General features: G+C 41.4%; 1 protein-coding gene across 3 annotated transcripts in view; it reads left to right on the top strand.

The window, feature by feature from the left end:
* Positions 1–18,232, top strand: part of LOC111834568 (fragile histidine triad diadenosine triphosphatase) — a 237,073-nt gene that overhangs the window by 60,327 nt on the left and 158,514 nt on the right. For all 3 annotated transcript variants that reach the window (XM_023794006.2, XM_023794007.2, XM_023794004.2), the window contains one exon: positions 4,508–4,629. In XM_023794006.2, coding sequence (XP_023649774.2) covers positions 4,524–4,629 — 106 coding nt within the window. In that variant the 5' untranslated portion in view covers positions 4,508–4,523. The remainder of the gene's footprint in view (positions 1–4,507; positions 4,630–18,232) is intronic.

Here is an 18,232-nt window from a genome sequence, read left to right as displayed (position 1 = left end):
ATGGCATATTGTGGAATTTGCTGAAGACATATGTACAGTTTAAGTTGGAATTTCAGTATCCCTACTGGCATGTTAAAGTAGTGACAACATTTTTACATAACTATTAGCACCCTAGATTTTACATACTTTGAAGCATTTTTCATAAAATATAATTAAATGTGATTTTTCTGAGATTCTTCAAAATATCTACTTTCCAAAGTTTTCTAATGTATTATGATTATATACACAGAAGCATCTATTTCTAATGTGAGGAGGTAAACAGAAAAATGGCCACCTCTTCGCAAGGCCACAGATAGCTAATTACCCTGTGATCAGTTAAATAATAAGATAAAACCAGGAATCATAATTGAATTTCATCGTTGGAACTGATGGCTAAGGGTCTATCTGCGAGCACAAGAACGAGAGAGATACAGTGCAGCAAATGATGACACAAACTCCAATCACACGTTCTCATTACATCAACGAAACAATTTCATCGCAATCAAATTAGCACTTTTCTGACACGCTCACACCTTGTCCGCCCATCAGTGTTGCTGTGAAATGCTAATCCTTATCCTTTCAGCGTGCAGCCTAAATCACGAGGCCCAGTGCCATTTGGGGCTATTCATATGAGCACCTGAAAGCAATTTGGCCAATACGCCCATTTTAATCAATACCTATTTAGAAACCCAATGTGTACAGGAATAGCTTACAGTGATTGAGTTTGCAGCCCCCTCCACTGGGCTAACCTGGATGGATTAAACAATAGCCAAGTGGGAATGTTAGAGATGTGTGTGTGTGTGTTTGCATTAAGTGATTACAAGCAAAAGTGTCCGACTTTTCCTTGCAGGATGTATGTAACATGTCATCAGTGAATTAAATGACCCATATCGTGGGTCAGGCCTATTAGATTTGGGAGGATTGTTACTAGCCAGGATGACCGTAGTGTATGAGCAATATGTGCCTAATGAATTGGGGTCACAGCCATGAGAGAGGAACAGCAAATGGAATTTAGTCGAATGCAACATAAACATCAGTGTGAAATATAGGATCATCTCCTGCCTTCTTTTATTGTGTTTTTTTCTTCTCTTAATGAAAATCTGCTTTTATCATTTCTCTAAATAAGTGATTTTCACTAGCACTGGAGGAAGGGGTGGAAATATTGCTCTGGTTGCTATTTTATATGCAAGCCATTTCTCTGGCTTTATATCTGCATTGCCGTGTGAAGTGATTGAATTTTCTTTGCATCAGATTTCAAAGTTTTGAATGTATGAGTTTCATATTATAATATAAATGTCAATCAGTGTAGAATGCGAATGCAGGTTCTTTATGTCATTGAATAGTCAGCTCTGCCTTGCCCGGTTTTGTTGCCCCTCGCGACTGCGTCTCCAGCTGCCTGAGACGCCCCTCCCCTTCCCGGCGTTCAGGTGTACGTGTCGACCCTATCCTGTGAAGGGAGAGGCCTCATCAGGCCCAGACAGCACACTGTCGCATCTCAACAGCTACATATTCACGCTTCAGTCAGTGAACCCAAGGTTAAAGATAAGGATTCAACATGCGACCTCCGTGAAAATAGCACGTAGAGTGTGGAAAGCAGAACAGACCTTAGCTGCAGTAAACAGGCATCAAAAACTGTTTTCCAGTACTTGGGGAATGACTGATTCACTGCATACATGCGTGTACATACATCCGTGTTAATGGAGATGGCGTTTTGGTTGAAGGAGTGGTTACTTCAGTTTGAGGGGCTTAAATTACTAACATTTATTAAATTTGATCTGATAACAAGGGCACAGTGAACATTTATTGGGTCATCACAATGCACAGTAAACTAATTGCAGTATTCTAATTGTTAATTGTAGAATTGCTGGATTCCGATTGGAATGTTAATGCCGGTGACAGCTGGCTCTGGCGCGTTCGATTTTATTTATTTATTTTAAAGGGCTCTCCCGGGACTGCATCCAAATCCAGTCAGGTTTCCACACTGCATGCGCACCAAAGTAACCGTGTCGGCACATTGTTAGGGTGGAGGCGCTTTGAATGTGGCGGAGGAACGAAGAGGAAATGTAACCTCATTATCGGCAGGCTTCAGCTCGACTCCGCTTTCACCTGGGCTGACGAGCCGCAGGAACAGGGCCCATGTAATCGTTTAGGCCTGATTTAACTCCATTATGATAATTCATTCACAAAACCTTCTCAGAGTCATTATGTGCAATTAAATCAACGGGAATTGGTCATGATAATATGCCAATTTACAGTTTTAAGAGGATATGCCTTTTTTCCCTGCGAGTTCTGGCAATTACTTTGTTTGTTCCATGTCCTTTATTTGTGGTTGTAAGAAAGATGAATTTACTTCTACTGTTATGTCACCTTTAAAAGTATATTTGCTAATATAAAAGCTTATAATTGTTATAAATGATGACAAAACTTTTTAGCTGCCTCTTCGAAGTTAAACTGCCAATGTAATGTAAACACTGCTCTTATTTATTTATTTTTTGCGTCTTTTTTTCGTCTATGTAACATTCATTTGTATGAGGGTCATGCTGACTTTTGGAGAGTAGAGCCTGATGTCCATCTCTGTGGATGAGAAATGGGATGGCTCCGTGGAGATCGTACATGAGATCTTATTGATTCGATGTATCTGAAATGTGTATGTGAAAGACTGTCTTTGTGAAGAACCTGTTGATGTGGTAAACACTGCACTAAGCCTCATATATTCCTCATCTTAGGCTGAAAAGGAAATGCATTACAGAAAAATTCAGTAGAAAGACAGAACAAATTTAATCTTTATTACAGAAAAAGAGCACCATTAGGTCTAGGTTATTTTATGATTTTAAATCAGTCAAAGTTAATTTAATTCAAATTTACACACTGGTGTTCACAAACCATGTTTTTTTCCAACGGAGTGAAAAACCAGGGTGAGAAAAATATGAGGACCTGAAACACAGCATTAGTTAAGGCTCCTAAGAGGCTTGGTGAAGCCGTGTAAACATGTTTGCATGTGTGTGTAAAATGGGTATTCATATGGAGGACAGATGGAGGCGACTGAAGGTGACCCAGTCCTGCTTGCAGGGACGGCTTACGAGCACGCGATACACGTCCTGCAGTGCGGGTGAAGCTCTTGGCACAGAAGGGAGGATGGCAAACCAAGAAGCCAAACCTTTTCTGCTAAACGCTGTGAAAAAGACACATATGCACAGTAGAGGGAAAGAGCGAAGCGAATGTAAAATTCGGCAGACGGTACAGCATGTTGATGAATGCTGTGATGTACACACATGCAAAGGCATGGCATGACAGAACAGGGTGGCCTCGTGGAATGTGAGGTGATTGCTGATTACAGAGGCTGCTGTATTAAAAACTGAACAAATGGAACAATGGCAGGTATTGGAAAAGCTTACTGGTACGGCTCACTGAATGGTATTTCTGAGTTTCTGGATAGAGCACATTTTAAACGTAAAAAGATGTTTTTTGTTTCCCACATAGAATACATTTAGCATTGTACAGTATGTCCTGAGAGTTGATTATTATATTAAAATGATTTTAAAATATCGTAAATCAATTGTTCATCACCATGACTACCCAACAACAGCGACAACAACAACAACAACAATAATAATAATAATAATAATAATAATAATAATAATAATACATCACTCCATGGTTCAAAGTAATTGTTTATGCGCTCCTCACAGCTGGAACTGGGAAATAATATTATCATATACAACATGGGGTACAAAAATGCCATTTATATTTCTCATTGTTTTTAGTCTGTCAAGAAAATAAACATGGATTTTTTTAATTTTATAACAGCAAGTTAAAAGTGCCCATTACTTATTATTATTACTCATTATTCATTTTATAAAGAATCATGAAATTGTGTTGAAATTCCCATATAACTTCTACAACACTCCTCTGAGCAAAGCCCATCCTGATAATATGACCTACAGTATTAAAACATATTAAAACACCAACTTTCATTTTATCCTCAAAAAGGGTCAATAAAACCTTCTCCCAGAAAACACTATTAAAACGGCCGATGGCAGCAGGAGCTAATCAGCTCTGCTTTGATGGAGCCCCTCAGTGTAACAGCGCATGCAATGTGATCTGATCTTGGATATTTCTTAGCTATCTGTTACATGGTCCAATGAAAGAGCGTGTTCTCTCCAAACGAATGAGGTCAGTCTGGCCTTAGTGTGAATGTATGAGAGACACTGGTTTGATTCATTATGTATGGATTTGCTTGAAATGCATCAATGATGGCAGCATGTTGTAATATCTTGCAAGAAGACTGGGGATAGTCTTGCAGACTTGCGGCCGCGTTATATTAGGGCTCAGATTGCAGGTGACCTTATCATAGCTGTTGTATCCTATGTACTTACTTGTACATGTAATAGACATTTAGATGAGAGTCTGGTAAATAACAATGAGATAAAGCATTGCGCTACTTTTGGTTTAATGAGCAAGGTTTTGCAGTGTCATGTCTTTAAATGAGAATGAATAATGTTTACAATGATCTTCTCATCTGTTTCAGGTCTGCTGCTACAGACATGTCTGCATTACGTTTCGGCCAACACCTTATCAAGGCATCGGCAGTGTTTCTAAGGACGGAATTATCTTTTGCGCTGGTAAACCGAAAACCAGTGCTTCCAGGTCGTATCCTTCCATTCTGTCTTTTTTTTTGTTTTGCCCTAACTGGAGAGAGCCGCGGCCTACGTGCCAGTCATGCGGAGCTGGCAAACTCTCCTCCACAAAGCAGGACCAGGTGAGAGGCCGCTTTCTCGTTCCTTTCCGTCAGCAGAATATTGTGTGCTCACTGGTGCCGTGCAGCTGCTTCTCGTTGCTCGGCAACAGTTTGCTCGGAGATAAGTTCGTTGTGGCCTCGCTAAAAGGCCGCATAAACAGATGTTTACAAGTTGGGGAAGTTCGTACTGGAAGTCTTTAAAATCCCGAGTATGAAACACAGCTTGTCTTCTCAGTCTGATCTCCTGATTTACAGTTTGAATAATGCACGCATTCTTATGCTGTGTTGTCGCAAATAATAAGTAATACTGTAATAATAAAACGTTCTTTGCCTTGCGTTTATATTGTGCTCAAATCCCTTTTCAAATGAAGCAAAACAATGATGTGTTTTGTTTGTTCAGTGTTGCTGCAAGTGGATGTGAAATACTGTTTACGCCGCTACTTTGTTTTGCTTTAAAGAAGAGAAAAAACAGGCACTTTAAGGGCACTCTTTCTATTTTTTTGTACAGTAGGTAGAATGCTATTAAAATGTTATATTATTAAATAATATATTATTAAAATGTAGACAGATGGTTGAAATATAAATACTTGCTCAGTAATGCATATTGTCTTTATTTATGTTATATTGACTACTGCAACTAATAATAATAATAATAATTAATAATAATAATGCTTAGCTTTAAGGACATGAGAATAATCTGTTCAGGTTTTAGTGTGTTTTGGGTGCGTGTTCGAAAACCAACGCCGTGAAGTTTCTGTGTTTTGGGTGTGTGTTCGAAAACCAACGCCGTGAAGTTTCTGTGTTTTGGGTGCGTGTTCGAAACTGAAAACCAACGCCGTGTAGTTCCTGTGTTTTGGGTGCGTGTTCGAAACTGATGCCATGTAGTTCCTGTGTTTTGGGTGCGTGTTTGAAACCGACGCCGTGTAGTTCCTGTGTTTTGGGTGCGTGCTCGGAACCGACGCCATATAGTTTTTTGTGTTTTGGGTGCGTGTTCGAAACTGAAAACCAACGCCGTGTAGTTCCTGTGTTTTGGGTGCGTGTTCGAAACTGATGCCGTGTAGTTTCTGTGTTTTGGGTGCGTGTTTGAAACCGACGCCGTGTAGTTCCTGTGTTTTGGGTGTGTGCTCGAAACCGACGCCATATAGTTTTTTGTGTTTTGGGTGCGTGTTCGAAACTGAAAACCAACGCCGTGTAGTTCCTGTGTTTTGGGTGTGTGTTCGAAACTGATGCCGTGTAGTTTCTGTGTTTTGGGTGCGTGTTTGAAACCGACGGCGTGTAGTTCCTGTGTTTTGGGTGCGTGCTCGAAACCGACGCCATATAGTTTTTTGTGTTTTGGGTGCGTGCTTGAAACCGACGGCGTGTAGTTTCTGTTCCCAGTAGTGTGTAGCGTGTCTGATGCAGCTTGCTGGGTCAAGCTGGATGAATATGTATGTGATACGCTCGGACATATTACCTGCAGTGGGCTTTGCTGGTAACACCTACTCAGATCAAAGCTGCCATTTTTGCTCATTTAGCTGTGCTCGGTGGGGTCCAAAGAGCCAGAAACTCATCTGAGAAATTTTAAAGCCTCTGGGCTGGACTCTGATGTCTTTCCAGGAATATTTAGATATACATAATTTTTGGGGCAATGGAACAGCCAGTTCTAACCAACTTGGCTGTACGTTCCTCCCGTTTCCGCTTAGGTGTCTCCTGCAAGGCCTGCTGGGTGCCACCATGATCACAGTAGGCAAAAATAAAATAGTGCATCACTTTTGCAGCTGACAGGTTTCTTCTGTAGAAAATTGTGTGTAAGAAGAGCAGCCTGACTGCAGCAGAATCGATCGGAGGAGACGTTCCAATGGGTTTTCTATCAGACGATAAACAAAGTAAAATTAGCAGTAATTATGACACATTGCTGTAGATGCTTGCATTTATAGCAACTGCCCAACAAAGGATCTGTAAATATAAATGAATTTAAAGACAGATTTAACATGTAGGATGCCTGGCGGTGTCCACCAATGTCGGAATGCAGCCAAACAAATGTATTATGGAACTTAATCCGAGAAATGATATTATATAGGTGTTTTATCAGGAAAACAATACACTGTTATTACACCTGATAATATCTCACTTCATAATAGCTGACTCCAGAGATATACTGAGATGTGCAAATGAATAAATTGTAAGTGTCTTAAATCTTTGCGTAGGACAAAATAATGTTATCACAACCTTACTGTGCCTTCAGTCTTATAGATGTTCACCTTGCTGCTGTCAGGTAATCACTCAATAGTTGTTGTAGTCTATCAATATGGTAACAGAAAGGTGTCTGATGTGGGTTAGAAGGTACAAAGCTGGAGGTAAAAGCCCACTGCTGTGGCTGCATTCGCTCATTGTCATAGGCCACAGTGAATTTGATGTAGCCTTGTCCAGTGGTATAGCAGATGTTGTCAAAGATGTAAGCGCAATCTCATAATATGCTTTCATACTAGTGTTATAAGAATAAGAATTACAGTTGTGAGCTGCATTTACACTTACTATTAAATAGTAATAGTGCTTGACATCAATATGATTGGTTACAGAAAGCCAATGAAAGCGCAAACAGGGAGTCCTGGAATGGGCCCTTATATACGCAACGTGTAAGATGCACACTCAGTGGTTCTGTGAGGCCTAGTCCTTATGTAACCTCAGCGTGTTGGCAGCCTTTGCGTCATATACAGTGCAGATCACAGCAGGCTCATATAGACAGGCTCACAGACTGTGGCTACACATGACCAGTCTAATAGTGTCACTATGGTGACAAGCGGGTGATGACCGTGGTAGGGACACCTCATGACCTGAACCTCATTTCATTGCCAGGGACTGATTCTCTTCTGCAGTATTTAACCATGTCTGCCCTCAGAATAGTCCACAAGCACACACTCAGAAGCAAAAAAACGTTGAATGTGATACTATATCTCCATTTTGTTTTACCTACTGCATGTCTGAATGAACTGAGTGGCCACTAATCCAGCCGGATCACCTGACACCTCCTTCCTGCACACATTCTGTCCCTCTGCATTCAATACAGCACTTTGTTGATGATTTATTTTTTCCTTTGCATCCCTTTCCAGCTTCTGCTGAATATTAAATCCATGGATCAAGGGCCCCTTGGCCTCTTTGCACTCAGGCTATGCTTTTATATGCCTTTTTAGTGCCTGGGAAATGACATTGAATCCTTGTGGGCAGTCGCTGCACATGCTTAATGTTACAGCTAGCTTGGAACTGATACCATAACTGGACCAGAAAGGTTATTATATTGGATTGCTTTAAAACATATCGGGGATGAACTGTGGAAAGATATGAGTCCCCTGAGATGACATAGTCACGGAATTCAGTACATTATAAATAATCATAGTCATAATACAATTCTTCATGGTTCAGAACTCTTAGAAGTGAGGCTAACGGTCCAGCAGAGTAATTGCTTTGCCTCTCAGACCTGTGAGATGGGTGAGCGACGCCCAGGTGGATACCAGCTGCTAATCTGTCACTGGTCCGCACTGGGAGGAAGGCCAGTAGGAGGTCTCAGTAAAGGGAGGTGCCGCCAGCATGGGCTGGACACAGTGCCGTGTCTCTGCTGCCGTCCTCCTCTCACTTCCTTCTTCATCAGGCCACTGATCTGTGGTATTTCACCCCCAACCAGGGAAATCAGGGTAAAATTACCTGCTTGTCCTTGCATGTCCAATTTCATTAGCAGATGCTCTTAGGTGGTCTATGATTCATTAGACTAAAAGCTAATTTTTATAAACAATAATGATTGTTCAAATCAAATACTTTCAAATACTTTCAAATAAGTTATGTGTTTAAAGTAAATGAATGCATACATTTTATTTTTAAGTTGAGCTTAACCTGACTAATTAGAGGGTGAATCTGCTGGGGATTGTCCAGGGCAGAATTTACTTTTGATATCTGGACTAACTTCAGTTTCAGAACAGCCTGCTCTCTATGCTTCCTGAGGGAAGGACTGTGTCAGACAGTAGCACAAAACAAACACAATGTTTGTGAAGGATTTCACCATATACACATTAATTTAACATTTTAACATAAAGTTAAAAAGTAAAGCAGCTCCTATGCATTAAGCCTCATGAAGCACTGAAGATCTCCCTCGATTGTCACCTTCTTCCCTGTCACCTCTCCAGCTGACATCAGAACTGCTATAAATGGGAGAATTTCCACTGGCAGCAGTTCATTCTCGCCCTCGGAGGAGCCAGTGCCCCTGACTTGTTGGGCCTCTGCTCCCAGGGGCCTTTCAAACGGCTAGTCTGCTATCAAGAAGGATGACTCTATATCTGCATGTGCAGCAGTTCATGGCTTGCAGTAGCCCGCTCTCACAGAAAACCCGATAATCCAGATGACTCTGCTAACACCCTGTCTTTTACATTCCCTCTGCCCTGCTCTTTGCAGCCATTTGAGCATGATGGTGAGATGGTGCCTCTCACTCCACTGTTATTCCTGCCCTCCATATTCCCCCGAATGTCCTTCTGGTGCTTATTGTCCCAAATCTCCCCAACCATTTCTGTTTTGCCCATGCTAGCTACAGTAGGTAAGATAACCACTCTTTGTTGACGTTGGTTCAATATTAAAGGTTCCTTAATGATTTGCCATCTTCCCGTGATTCTTTTCATCATACGTTCAGCCTTCAGTGAGGTAGCTTTATCTTGCTTCTTACCTCGTTGGCCTGTCCTTGGTTCATTCACAACCAGTACACACAAGCCAGGAAAACAATCAGATATCTTGTCTTCCCAAGCAATTGTGTCACGTCAGAGCCGGTGGCCACCCCATGGAGTTCAACCGGTTTCCTCCAAAAGGCCGTGTTCTCCTGTGCACCCACTGTACCTCACACAACTTTGTCCGAACTCCTTGCTTAATCCTGCTGTTTCTCACTGTCTGACTCATCTTCCTTTTGCCTCTTGGCACCGCTGTCACCCCAGTCCTGTGCAAATGTGCCAGTTTACCTTTGACTTCTGTCCACCTGGGTAAATGAATGATCTCCTGAGTAAACATAGCAGGATGCTCTTCTCAAACTGAAGCCTACCTGTGCCTCTTCAGCCATTTCTTAAGCGAAACAATGTTATTGTTATTAGACAAAAAATGCTTTAACAATAATTTTCACATTCACATCTCACTTTGTTCTGTCTCCCCTAACTTTGCTAATTACTTTAATAAGAACTTCAGAGGATGCCAGTGCTTTCTTCAGACCTGGAGCTCCTGTAACAGCTGATGACCTTTCCCCTACGTTGATTGTGCTAAGCTTTTCTTCTGCATTTGATATAATCAGACTTGAAAATCTTCTGTACACCTTGGAAGGTGTTGGCATAAGAACATAAGAAATTCACAAACGAGAGGGGGCCATTCGGCCCATCAAGCCCATTGATGACATATCCTATTATGGATTAAATCATAGAATCATAGAGAATCCCTGTTAAGTGGTATATAGAGACCTCATTAAAAGGCGTTTCCAGGGAATACTGTTTGGTTCTCTCTCTTTTTGCCTGTCTGTCAGATTCTTCCATCACTGTCCATATACTTTCCTGCTACTGCTCTATTGATGATAGTCAGCCTTTCCTTAATTTTGTCCCTTGGGGATGTCTATGCAGTGCCATCTCTTATATTCCAGAGTCTCCAAGATGAAAGCTTATGTACATTCTGGCCAGAGGCCACCATAACCTTAAAATCGACACCATATGTCCATGTCATGAATAAGGACCAGGTCACCCTTACTCTCAGTAACCCCTTACCTACTAGAACCTTTTCCCTGATTTGGATGATTCTACTATCTTTTGTGACTTACTCATAGGAGCGTCTGCTCTAGGTTCTTGTCTTCTTTACTCTTTTTTTGTCCTGCTGTGTATGTTATGCCACTTATTTAGCTTATTTGAAATGCGGCTGTCGTCCCTATAAACCTTTGTAAAAACAGTCGTAGTGGCAGCCAGAGTCGAGCACAGAACTCTGATTACTCTTTTGAGGATATTATATGCTGCGAGGCCTCTGAGTTAGACGTGTAACTGTCCCTGCTGCATGGAGCTAATGTATCATCTACAATTTTCTTTTACAATAATCCTCAGTGATGTCACAGCTAAAGCATTTGTTTATTCTGACTCAAACAAGACCAAACTTTTGAGACTTTACCTCAACACCCCTTGCTGAGATACGTCACTATGAAGCCATTGTAAAAACGTAACACATAGTACTGCTATAATCTGTTGTGAAATTGCTACCTCTCAGTGAATTTTGTCAAGTGAATGTGATAAAGTGAAAAAGACCCTGATCCATGTTATTTTGATCATTTCTTCATAAATGTTTATCACTTTTTAACATCAGTCTTTTAGGTACCTTTCTACTTTTTATTAGGCTGTGTTTACAACTCGCTATAGGCCATGATTTATACTCTAGCAGTTACTCTTTTTGTTGTTTTTCTCTAGTTACACAGTTGAAATTTTGCTAGTTGTACTTATATGCAACGTTGCCTTGAAGGTAGATAAATCATAACCTCTTGACTTGAGGGACTGACTGCTGGAAACAATGATTCAGTTCTAAGGCTGTGGAACTATTTATGGAGGTCCATTTATCTTTGTGTAGGAACCAGTGCGGAAAGTTCAGTGCTGGCCGTCGTTGCTTCTCGGAAATATGGCTGAGTCAAATGTGATTGATTCCATCTTCCACGCAGCCTGATAAAACAATCCTGCACTCAGGCAAACGCGATGTTTTCAGCTGGTTTATATTACGGGGTTTTGCGTCATAGGAATCTCTATATCCAATTTTCAGGATAGAGATGCAGGAAGGCAACTGGGAGAAAATCTGTGCAACAATATTTGTTTTCTGTACTGTGTCATTGTGGAAACCAGAATCGCTTACTGGTCAAGGCAAAAACTTCCCTTTGTTATTACATTTAGAATCTCGAAAAATTTATTCAAGAAATGAAGAAAATAAAACCTAATTACCATGCCACTCACAATCTAAGCTGAGCCAAATTGATATTCTGCTCATAATGACCCAGTTTAAACTGTAAGAATTGGCTGAATTTGCGATGCACTAATAGGGATTCTGATTGAGGATGACACCAAGTTGTTTTGCTTATAAGAATCTTCATCAAATTATTTTCACACTATAAACTGCATTTTAGGATGTTCAGCTGATTTTTTTAATTGGAGGACAAGATGATGAAGGTTACAAAGGCATTGAACAGATTACAGTGTACGGATGTTTTTTTACTCTCAATCCCGGCAGTAAAATTGTTTCTAAAGTATTCCAGCCGTGATTATTTGGCCCATTAATTTTCAAACTATGAACCTGTAAACAGGTTTGGTGAAAGTTGCCATGGGAGTGTGTGTGAGCTACTCAGACAGAAGAGTATTTATGGAGCGGGCTTTATGGACAAACACACACACACACAGATACACACACCATCACACACACAGACAGACAGACAGACACACACAGACAGATACACACACCATCACACACACAGACAGACAGACACACACACAGACAGATACACACACCATCACACACACAGACAAACACACACACACACACACACCTACAGATACAGTACACACACCATCACACACACAGACAAACAGACACACACACACACCTACAGATACACACACCATCACACACACAGACAAACAGACACACACAGACAGATACACACACCATCACACAAACAGACAGACACATACACACACAGAGACACACAGACAGACAGAGACACACACAGACACACACAAACACAAACAGACACACGCTCACACACCATCACACACACAGACAAACAGACAGACAGACACACACAGAGACAGAGACACATACACACACACACCATCACACACAGACATAGACACACACACACACACACCGACAGAGACACACACACAAACATGCACACACTTTTTAACCCATATTTTATAAACAGTGGCAAAGGCAGAAAAATACACAAGGTGTTTATTTGTCAGCCTAAAACTCGAAAAGAGTGTAGCGATTGGTAAGAGTGAGAGAGAGCATGTGAAATGTTTCTGTGGAATTTATTTGGAACTTTGAATATATTTATTTACTTGCCTTGCAGTTTGAGGGAGTTGGTGTAGACCCAGTAATAGCATTTTAGTCAGATAATTCCTTAAATCATTAAAATTCTGCACCACATTTGTACCTGAAAAGCCCTCTGTTGTTTGTTTGTTAGTTTGTTTATTTTATGCAAATATCATCCTGCATTGTATCTGTAGCTGATTATGCAGCTGAAAAAACAATACTTTGCCAGTTATTGGCAGACTTGAATCTTACTGTATGATAAATATTGCTTTATGTAAATATTTATGTTTGTGTGTGTATACCAGATCGCAAGGTGTCACGTTTGTTAGAGTGATTTTATTTTTATTACATCATTTAAGTTATACAGTTTAACCCTTTTTTCCTACTGCACATCTTTACCCTGTTTATCATGAGTGAGTTATGTTTTTCAGTCATTCTTTTAACATAAAAAATATTTTATACTCAACATAAAATAGCCTGTACTACACCTCAGTAAAGCCATGTGAAATAGAGTAAAAACGGGTGGCTGCCCTTCGCGGAAAACTTGCTCTACAAAGAGCAAGTTGAGGGAGGCGTAAAAAGAATTTCCCCACGGGGATTAATAAAGTGTACATTATTATCATTATTAATGTTTTATCTATACAACATTCCGCCTATGATATGTGGATGACGTGAGGTTCCGTTCTCCGGATTTGCTGATCCTTCTTTCTGCTGTAACACGCAGTGCCAGTTCAGGTCTCTGCATCCCCGAGACTGTAACACGCAGTGCCAGTTCAGGTCTCTGCATCCCCGAGACTGTAACACGCAGTGCCAGTTCAGGTCTCTGCATCCCGAGACTGTAACACGCAGTGCCAGTTCAGGTCTCTGCAGCCCCGAGACTGTAACACGCAGTACCAGTTCAGGTCTCTGCATCCCGAGACTGTAACACGCAGTGCCAGTTCAGGTCTCTGCATCCCGAGACTGTAACACGCAGTGCCAGTTCAGGTCTCTGCATCCCGAGACTGTAACACGCAGTGCCAGTTCAGGTCTCTGCATCCCCGAGACTGTAACATGCAGTGCCAGTTCAGGTCTCTGCATCCCCGAGACCGCAGCAGCTTTTGGAAACAGGTGGCTCTGTGCTGCTGCTTCCCCAGAAGCACATTCTTCAGCCCCGGTTTTGTGCTAGAAAATGGTGCCCAGGATGTGTGTAAAAATGCCGACCCCTTCGGCGTCTGAGCCGGGCCTGCAGGCTGAAGGGGCTCGTCTGACGAAACAGTCCGGAGAACCCGCTGCTCCGCACTGCGCGGATCTCGTAGCTGTGGTGTCACACCGAGTCGTCGTGAGACCAAACGCATTCGATATGTGTTTGATTTCCTTTTTGGAAAAGTCTTTCTGTGAATGTGTAAGTCTTTTAAAAAACATGAGTAGCACATTTTGATTAACATTTCCCTTCAGGATTAATTAATTACAACAAAGCTGTGAATAGTTGATTACAAGATCTGGTAATCCTATTAAAATTCATAATTAGCTGCTTTTTTCCAGTCACGACAAGGTAATGAATGAATTACTTGAAAATGACCTGAAATAAATACTGGGAAATGGCCCTGCTGCCAAACACTCGTTCTGTGTAAGGAAGTCAATTTTGCAGATATAGCTTTATTTAAAATAGCAGTTAATTCCAATATACATATCCAGTAGATACCTACAAGTCCAAAGTATTTAGTATTTTAGTATTTAGTATTTTTTGTGAGTAGTTGGGTTAAAAAACACACATTACAATTGACAAACCAAATCTAGCCCTAAAGCAGTGTTCAAAAAAATTGAAAGTTGTGTATATGCCTTGGATTTCTCAAAATAGCCACATTTTCCTCAATAACAGGCAGACAAAGCGTTTGGTGCAGAAGCCTGAGCAGGAAAAGAGGGGCCTGTCTTTGCAGCAGCCCCCTGGGGTGTCTGACCCTAGCAACATCAGATGCAGAACTCGTGCGCTCATCTTCTCTGCATCCTGCACATACGCAGTGTTTGGACCCAAATGTTTGAAATCCTGACTCACAAATCCAACACTCTATTCAATAGACACGTATTTACAGGGTAAGACTCAGGTTAAGACAGTGTAAGAGCTGGGGACCTGCAGTATTGCAGGATCTGGGTTCAAGTCTGGGGCTGACCGAGGCGGGTCCTTAAGGGGGATGTAGCTCAGTCGGTTACCTGGGGCTGTGACCCCCCCAGCTTCAGGGGTGCTGCACGCTGGCTGACCCTGTGCTCTGACCCCCCCAGCTTCAGGGGTGCTGCATGCTGGCTGACCCTGTGCTGTGACCCCCCCAGCTTCAGGGGTGCTGCACGCTGGCTGACCCTGTGCTGTGACCCCCCCAGCTTCAGGGGTGCTGCACGCTGGCTGACCCTGTGCTGTGACCCCCCCAGGTCTTATAGAAAGCCTAATTCAGCATTGAGTTGTTTTGGACAACCATCCCGGCTTGAGTGCTAATTGTTTGCGCATAATATGAAAACTACAATTTGGAATGAATATCAATTTTGACTCAACAGCTGCTATGTAAAGAGGGCATCTTTAAATTCCAAAAGCTCATCATGTCTAGCTGAATGAGAGTGGCGGAATGCTGCTTTTCAGAGTGAGCTGCCTTTAGTGTGCTTTTCTGTGACTTCCGGACACCCAGCACTTTCCCCCAATGTTTGTCAATATAACAAATAATGTGTGATGTGTGATGCGTGATGCGTGATGCCTTGTTGTGGACAGCTGTGGATTTACTATGGCTGTCATAAGCAGGGGATGAAATGTTGGCAGGTTAGCCGCTACTCTTTCTCTGTATGTGCTGAGAGATTTTCGGGCTGTACTTTACTCTTTTGTTACTTTTGCTTGGTGTTTGTGTTCTTCTGCAGAGTTTAACTGAACAAATTCAGCATCATAAGTCAGATACCATAGATAGATCGGTAGCACCAAGTGGTATAGACATGCGAGGCTTGAAGGATGTTGACCGACGTCTTTGACATCGAACTTTTTCAAGTTGTGTTCTACAAAGGTCATATGACTAAATGTTCACATGAAAATTCTTAGGAAGACTGCTTGTTTGGAATAAATAATTTGCTGCCAGCATTTTTTTATGCCTGTTAGTTGCGTCTAGCAGAAGGCTTGTATAGCTTCCTCAAGCTGATGAATTTTGACAGGTTTTTCTCCCTAATCCTTGACAGATTGTCAGAATCTCCTTCTGAGGATCTCTCTGTCTTGGCTCCTTTCTGATGTTGGATGTGGTGATTCTCCCACTCCCCCAGGCCGCCCAGGCGAGACGCAGCGCTCCCGGGGCGCGCTATGGCTGCATGGATCACTGTGTTTTTGAGCGGGGATTCGTGCGAGAAACCAGGGCGTTGGGTATTCCGAGCTGCGGGACACACAAAGCGCTGACCTTTTATTTCCCCCGTTTATTTGTGAGATGCTGCACTAGGAATGCCATCCCCGGGATCTGCACTTGCGGGCACGTTCAGCCGTATTGCAATTATCAAGGGGTGACTGTTCCAGGCGTGGCTCCTGGTCTGTTTACGATGTAGAGCCTACATCTTGCACGCTTCTCTTAGCCCCTGATGCCATTTCTCAGACAGCGTCAAGCGGACTTTGAATGTCCTGAAGATTTAATGCAACAGTAACAAAAAAGCAAGTAGTTTCTCTACATAAAGTCCCTATCAATTAAAAAATATAAAGTATTGCATTTTCTGCATGCGGTGGCATTTGGGATGTTTGAATCGGTTATGGTTCATCTCCAATTAAAAGTTCTTATGCATAGCTTTTATGTCTTTGAAGATTTTTTTTCATGCCTTGCTAAATAATTCCTTGTACTTTTCTCATGCACTTTTGCTTTTATGTTTTTTTTCTCTACACGGTTTACTTTATTTATTTATTTATTGTCCCTCCATTCCTCTTGATGTATAGATGGCCTGATTGTTTTACGTCAGTCAAAAGAAGATAATGCTTTTGCCTCAAGGTGCCAGACTGTAGAATCAACACCATTTGGTGTGCTTGGACTAACTGGTCGTTCAGAGCCCTTCGAGAACATGCCTGGCCTCACAACACTTTAATATTCTATTATCAGAACATTATCTGTGCTAATTAGATCTTACCCAAGTGCATGGAAATATCTTCCATGCATTCATGGATGTGTCGGCCAGAAATGTTGTGTTAATTAGTCACGCTGAAATGGATCCAGTTACAGTATCTTCTGTAATACTTACTAACCACCCAGTTTCATTATATTGGCAGACAATGGCAGGAATTCAGTCATGTAAATGAAAATGCACAAGTTTTGGTATATTGTGAATAATAAACCGTATTAAAACAGGGGAATTATCTTCAGCATCCATCAGTCTATCCTTTCATCTTCCAGCTACTTTTCATAGATTGCATCCTAGGCATTAACACACAATCCCAGTAATTTCAGGCTTTTTCCCCCACTGTAGCTATAATTATTATTTTTTCCTACTGTTAAAATTTAGTGGTGAGTATTTTATAAAGCTGCAAAGATGTGCTTCTTGTTTGTATTACAGTTTGCACAAGGAACAAGTTATTTGGATGTGTATTGAAAAAAGTAACCAATAATTGCTCTGCTCTTTGCTTGAAAATTACATTGTTATTTGAGATGGCTCATTGTTTGTATTTGTATTGTAATATTAATTGTTGAATGTCAGTTAGTTAAGATAAATAATGTCTGCCCTTAAGCGTTCTGATTATTTCTGACGTCATTGACAGTTATCAGGCGATTAACGGCTCTCGTGTTTGCATAGGCCATGTGCCTGTAATTAGATTACAAGGGAAAATATCATGCACTGGTTCTACTTGGATATTCAAATATTTGAATATTCAGATTATGCAGGTGTCACAATGAAGCCACCTCTTTAGCAGCACTGGATTCGACGCTGGCGAAAGGGGAAACTTTCTTGCTTGTCTGCCACCTATTTCTCAAGGTTGCATTGAGAGTGACCCGATGTAGCAGTTGATGGAGTTGCAGTTGGGCCGGTGCAGTAAATTACAGCTCAGCCTTCCGTTTAACTGTTTAATGAACTCCGCACTGCGCTGCCTAATACAAATATTTGACCTCTCTGACAGTGACGGATGAATCTTAGAATTGTGCAAGCTTACCATTAGCATGTCAAATAACATCATTATTCATAATTACTTGAATTATTGGACCGAAATGAGAAAACTTAATGGAAAACAAATCCCGATTTGTCCGTATTGCTTTTTGTAAGGGAGTGAATACTGACTTTTACAGTAGTTTCAGTTCTACACAAAACCTTTGGATAAATGCTGAGTGTAAAGGACATTGTGAACATGTACCGTTTTTACGTATTAAACATGCACCTGATGCTTGCAGATTTTAAGCACCTTGATAATGATTGACACAATTCAAGTGATTACAGATTGTTCAAGAAAGATTGTGCCTCTGTGAATGGGCAGTTAACAGAACATGCAGCAAGGCACAGCAAAAG

The sequence above is a fragment of the Paramormyrops kingsleyae genome, chromosome 8 (assembly GCF_048594095.1).
Source record: "Paramormyrops kingsleyae isolate MSU_618 chromosome 8, PKINGS_0.4, whole genome shotgun sequence".
Lineage (NCBI taxonomy): Eukaryota > Metazoa > Chordata > Actinopteri > Osteoglossiformes > Mormyridae > Paramormyrops > Paramormyrops kingsleyae.
The sequence above is the reverse complement of the archived record's forward strand: the minus strand, read 5'-3'. Positions and strand labels throughout refer to the sequence as shown.